Here is a 6,727-nt window from a genome sequence, read left to right as displayed (position 1 = left end):
CTATGCTTTATTATAATACATTTAATACTTATTAAACATCTTAAAACTCACAAATAGTTTTTTAAAAATTTCAGACTATTAAAATTTTGCACTTTTAAATAAATAAGATGTTTATTTTAAAAGTTTAATCTGAAATACATTTGTAAACAATAGACAAAAGTTTGTTAAGTATGTAAGGTATTGCACTAAAGCAAGAGTATTGAAATAAATAAGTTTACTTTTGAAATAACTGTGTTCAGAGTGAAATAGATATGTTCACTATTGAAATATATTTGTTCGCTTAGAAATAAATACGTTTACTATTGAAATATATTTGTTCAGAGTCAAATAAATATGTTTACTTATGAAATAGTTTTGAACTACATTGAAATAGAATGGTGAAACCCTGTAATACAAATTTTTATTTAATAATATAATTTGATATAAAGTTTGTGGTTTATTTCGGCTTATAAGTAGTGTCTTGATTTTCAACTAAAAAAATTATTTTGTCGGTTCAACGCTTATAACTGGGACTTAGTATGTCCACCGAAGTTGACCAGTGGACGCTATTTCCGAAATTTTATTATAACTATAAATAACTATTTGTTGTGTTAGCAACTATAAAAACTTATAAATAATTATTTCATTGATTTTGAAAAATATAAGCATTAAATTGTAAAATTAAGTACAAATATATGTAAAAACAAAAAGTAATAATTATATAAATTATATAAAATGTGTAAGCTGTTATCAACTCATATTACTTTTTTAACAATAGAAATAATTAGTTTATTTATATAAATCATTTTTGTAAATATGCTGCAAACAAATGAATATATATCAGTTGAAATATTTATAAAAAAAATAAATAACTATTTCAATAACTATTTGGCTTTTTTAGCAACTATATACAACTATTTAATACAGTTTAAATAACTATTTTAAAAACTATTTGATTTTTTTAAGCAACTATTATAACAACTATTTAATAGAGTATAAAAAATTATTAATCAATACACTACTTATAAGCTATTATTCAATATATTGTTTTATTTGATTTCAACTTTAACTCATTCATTCATTCAAATGCTTTTGTTGTATAATTTATAATATAATATAATATAAGTATAATATTTGTTAAAAATAATTCATATTTATATCAATTAATGCTTTGAATAAAAGTTTAAAAATAATTATTTAGTAAATACTATGACTTAAATAAAATTGAAAGACATTACATATTGATATTATAATGCATTTGAAATATAAGTTAACATTTGGGGTACAAAAACATACATTTAATGTAACACTTGTTGTTAATGGCATTGATTTGAATGTTATGAATGAACGCATACTCTGTGACTCACATGTCATGTGTTTATCATTTGAAATCATTTTTGTCATTAATTTACGCAACAAATGGACACAAAACGTATGACCAGAGCGTCAATCGGCGGTCTAAAGACCAAACATGTGATGAATAAATATTTTATGAATGATCTCAATGTTCAACGCTTTTCGGGCATTTTTTCGGCCACTTATTGTTGGCCAAAGTGCGGTACCGACGGTCAAGAAATAGATGCCAAATGTTGGTCACAAGTAATGGTTAACTCTTACGATTGGTTTATGACAAAGATGTGGACAGAAGTAGTGGCCAAAGTACCCATCATTACCAACGATGACTCTTCAGTCCAACAAATTAACGAATTGTTGTTTGCGTTGATTCTTAAAGAGTTAGATCTGTTAACAGTATCGCAGATGAGATACTTTGAGACAGTATTGGATCTGTTTAACGATGAGATATCATTTGGCGTTTTATTTTGGCTTAAATTGTGTTCACAATTCAATTGGCGTCTCGTCTATACTGATCTCATTAGTCAACACAAACACTCCAAAGAGTTGATCCATGTATTGGTTGACGAGATTGAGGCCAATGCTAGTCAAGAATGTTTAACCGAAGATGATATTCAATACTATTATTCATTGATTGATTGCATTTGTGTCCACTCAATGACCACTAATATCATTGACGGAAAATTAACATTAAATGAAAGGACAAACAATTTCTACATTGATATTCAAAAGACATGTCAAGAGAGGTCATTGAAACGGAAACGCGATATCTGTGTCCAACAATTGGCAACATTTAATGTTATGACACAAGAATTGATTGGTTTTGGATTAAACTTATTGTCAAATCAACAATACATTCAACAAGATTTACAAAAAGTTATTTATATTTTTTATTTAAATTTACTTTCAATCTATTATTTATTTAAAGAGACAATTAGTAGTAATAAGTCATTAAAGTTGAACAATGATTGCATTGAATTTACAAGAAATGTTGTAATACAGGCAATAATCACATGATATTAACATATAATTGTTATAAAATAATTTGATTGATTGGTTATCATATGAAATAAGGGTCAAACCATTTGCTAAATTGCACGACAGATACTCATGTTATTTGACATAAACTTGTCATTTAAAGTCAAACAATTAATGTATTAATGAATATGTGATTACTTGAATGCAATCATTGTTTTAAAACTAATTGAAAGGATTAAAGTGAGAGTTATTTAGTTATTATGAATTAATGTTTAAATATTTAGATATATTTCTATTAATTTTTTACAGTTAACACAACTCGAAAACTTGTTTTCCTATCGTTTTGTTGACATCAACGACAACTTCGAAATTTTTGTGGCCGAAGACCTACGCATTCGTGACGATATAGCTGTGGCCCGAAATAATTATCAATCGCTTGAACTGATGAACAGTCAATTCGACATTCTTGAGAAACCAATTGTTTGTATGAAATCTTTGGACACTTTCTTCAAAATTGTCGACAATAAAGCATTTCAAACAATACGTTCAAAGCGTTTCTCTTATTTATCACGCATTTTGCGAGACGAAGATCACCCAAATTTTGGTCAAACATTGGATTTATTATTTACCTTTGGAAACTATCAGTTTTTGGAAATGATGGCAATGGTTAATCCTCAACACATTCACAAATTTGAATTGACCACAAAATTGACCAAAAAACTGGTTAATTATGCTAACAATCCTACCGCCAAATGTTACTTCAAGCGAATGCTATTTAATGCGCTAAAAGATTCACCAAATGTAGACTTAAAGACTCGCATCAAAAACTTTGGAACTGATCCGTTGGTAACCAATGAAGATCTTAGAGATATCTTGAACTCTATTAAGACGAGATTTAATCAAATAACAGAATCGGATAATGAACTCATTGAAGACTTAATTCATGATATAACTGTTGGTAAGTAATAATAGTTTTAAAAATTATTTTAAACATGTATTTAATTTATTATTTATTTAAAGCGAGTTATTTCATGGGTATTGAAATGTTGAGACAATTACTTGAATTGGTTGTCGAGAAGAACAAAGCGCATCAGCCATTTGTGTCGCGAATTATTGCTATTAATTTGAATCCATTGACAACAAACATACCGTCACATACTCTTCATTCAGTTAATATTTTGTTGCATTTACTGATGGAACGGCTTTTAGCCAACCCGTCGATCCAAACGGTAGACGATTTGACTCAATTGGTTAAAGGGTTTGTCAACATTCAAACCAAAGAGGGACTACTCGAAGATGTATTATCACTGCAACAGTTTTTTCTGTATTTGATGGCAGACTTAAACTTCTCAAATGAAAAGCTTGTTTACTCTAAATTATTACTAATGAAAAATATAATTGAATTGAGCGGTAACCAAGAGTGGCCACAATTTCTTTCCAATTTGATTCCCACAATTTGTATGAATTCTTATTTTAATTTAATTATTTTAATTATTTCAATTGTTTTTTTTTAAATTTATTTAATTATAGTATTTTTAATTCAATATTTGGATTATTATTGGCATAGACCACATCAAAAACAAATCACTATTGATGTGTTAAATATGATTTTGGACACAAAAATGGTGTCCAATTTTAGCGAAGAAGACTTTGCTTTGATGGATCAGGTGTTGATGAGTCGTTGGAGAGGAAAACCTGGACTTAAAGCGACGACACCTAAAATATATTTGATTTACTTAGAGAAACGATTCCCGAAACCTATTGAACAACTTTATGACATAAGTAATAACATATTTCACGATCAAATCCTTCACTATTCTGCGGCCACACTCAACACCAAATGGATAACAGATGTCTATCCACAGTATGCAAAGTGCAATGAGTTAACAAAGATAGCACTCGACCACATAATGCCGGCGCTCACCGAAAAAGAGTTCAACGCTGTCTTTAAATTTCTGTTTGACTATTATTATGGTTATGAAGTAATCTCAATGCTTCAGTCATCGATACGTAAGATTAAGGACCAGAAAGTGGATAAAATATTTTATTTAAAATGTCTTATGAATCTCGTTAACGATTACATACTTCAGCCCATCAGGTATTGCATTACATTTGGTGTTATTTTGTTTCAATTTAAATGTTTTTTTAATCTTAAAATTGATTATTTGAGGGATGAAATTGTCATTCGACCCATAAGTGCAATCGATTATAAATACTATGAGGTTGGATGTGGTGTTACATTCAAATCACTGGCGATATTTGATTGCATTGACTTACCAACTGAAGTGATGGTTCAATTGGAACAAATGCTCACCGAATTGGCTCAAAAGTTAAAGCTTGAAATGTTTGTTGACTTCAATCTCTATACAAATGAAAATCTAATTCCACGGATTGCTAAAGAAGTTCTTAGAAAAGTATTCAATGATTGTTCCAATAATATTGGCGAAGAAAAAGAAGCCAAAACTGGAATGAATCCAAAACCTGCCGGAGCTGTCTGTAGCTATAATAGCAAACATATGAATAATGGATGTGAAGAATGATTGAATTGGTTTTTTTCGTGAAAATTACATCATTTATTAATACTGTATAGCATTTTGTTGATTAAAATTATAATTTCTCTAATGATTTAAAAATTTATCTGAAATTGTTATAATTAAATGTTTGTATTTTGTTTATTAGCACCACTTATATTAATGCCGGTGACTATAATAAGTAAAGTAATAATGATATAAAAAATTACTTAATCTGTAAAAATATATAACTTGATTGCTATTTATATTTTTATTCCTCATTATTTACTTTTAGATAACCCAATGTATAAATATTTCTATTTATTATAACTTTAATTATGAATTATATTTTTATTATTCATATAAACATATATAATGTAGACATAAAAAATGTTAATTTTTATATTGAAATATTTTGCTCATTTCAGTCAAATAATTACAATAAAAATGTTATTTAAATGCTTCATAAAGAGAGAGAGAGAGAGAGAGAGTCTTAAACAGCGGCGCCGACGACGACACCGGCGATGCCTTTAATTACAATTATTATGTCAACAATACGTTGGTTTTAAAAGTGACCAAGGGCAATGTTGTAGATAATTTTAAACTAAATAAAATGTAATTGCTCATTTTTAATTAATTGCATGATTGGGTAGATAATTTTTACAATTTTTTAACAGTTGACTATATTATATGGCCAATCATGCAATTAATTAAAAAATGACCAATTACAATCTATTTATTTAGTTTAAAATTATCTATAACATTGCCCTTGGTCACTTTTAAAACCAACGTATTGTTGATCAGATAATTGAAATTAAAAGCATCGCCGCTGTCGTCGTCGGCGCCGCTGTTTAAGACTCTCTCTCTTTGATGAAAATAATTATATAGAAAAATATAAATGAAATAATTATAGTATGCATTCGTAAAACGAGATCTATTTATTCAAATATTACTCTAAATTAGTTAGAATTCAATTATAAGATTTGTGTATTGATTTACTCATTGTATTGTATCTCAAATAAAAAGTAAAAATACTATTTATGTATTAAATGCATACAAATAAAAACAAATATATATATATATATAAACCTAAGCATCTGATGAGCACCGGTCACGTAATGCAAATAAGCCACAATAGACCAACACATAACATAAAGTTGCATATATTTACTGTATAATAGTTGTATCTCTAGTATATTGTCTACACATATAAATATTGAGTACACATAATACCGGTGCTAAACCTGAGATAAGAATATTCTAATGAATTCCGGAGAATAAATATATATTGTATGAGTAATAACTATTTTATCGCTTTTGTATTTGATTTACACTATTTTTTAGCAGATTTTATAATTATTATATTAATGTATATTCTGTACATAATTTTAATAAATAATTTTTAATACTTGTTATACCATATATATTATTAAATATCAGATGCATAGAAAAAAATGTGAACTAAATATGAAAGCATTTGCTACTAAATATAATTATGTATTTTAATACTCTATTTAATATAATGAGATGTTAGAAACATGAATATCCATTATTGTTAGCTCTAATATCTTATTTCCAGTTATATTATATCAAAAAATAATTGTTGTCGTAAATGTATGTCGTAAACGTAAACTGTACATTACTATTTTTATATTAATGATATTTTAAATAATACCAAAAATAATATAAGTTAACATTTTTGCTTGGTAACAAAACGGTATTATAAATAAATTATATAAATTAGAGTATTTTAAGTATCACATATATTTATCTATAAAATAAAAATCAAAAGTTGATTAATTTTGATATATTATACTTTTTAATACTGTATAAGACAAACATAATATAATCTTTATATTCAATTTTACCATAAAATAATTAATTAATAATAATGTTATGGCTATACA

At 26.9% G+C, this 6,727-nt stretch overlaps 1 protein-coding gene across 1 annotated transcript; it reads left to right on the top strand.

Moving 5' to 3' along the window:
* Positions 1-1,297: 1,297 nt before the first annotated feature.
* On the top strand, positions 1,298-5,006 carry LOC128960936 (uncharacterized). The gene is made up of 5 exons (XM_054307106.1): positions 1,298-2,208; positions 2,620-3,268; positions 3,331-3,768; positions 3,841-4,408; positions 4,481-5,006. Exons 1-5 carry the CDS (start codon positions 1,399-1,401, stop codon positions 4,848-4,850), a joined length of 2,835 nt encoding a protein of 944 aa, XP_054163081.1. The 5' UTR covers positions 1,298-1,398; the 3' UTR covers positions 4,851-5,006.
* Positions 5,007-6,727: the final 1,721 nt, after the last annotated feature.

Source organism: Oppia nitens, unplaced genomic scaffold (assembly GCF_028296485.1).
Source record: "Oppia nitens isolate AA-2021 unplaced genomic scaffold, nextdenovo-longstitch-racon4-pilon3 scaffold5_pilon_pilon_pilon, whole genome shotgun sequence".
Taxonomy (NCBI): domain Eukaryota; kingdom Metazoa; phylum Arthropoda; class Arachnida; order Sarcoptiformes; family Oppiidae; genus Oppia; species Oppia nitens.
This window is presented reverse-complemented; position numbering and strand designations above follow the sequence as displayed.

Bases quoted from the DNA above. Each gene is read 5' to 3' on its own strand.
- LOC128960936 (XM_054307106.1), top strand. From the start codon at position 1,399: ATGGACACAAAACGTATGACCAGAGCGTCAATCGGCGGTCTAAAGACC. The intron at 2,209-2,619 runs GTTATTTATATT...AATTTTTTACAG, and splicing joins TTCAACAAGATTTACAAAAA to TTAACACAACTCGAAAACTT. The intron at 3,769-3,840 runs GTATGAATTCTT...ATTTAATTATAG, and splicing joins CAATTTGATTCCCACAATTT to TATTTTTAATTCAATATTTG.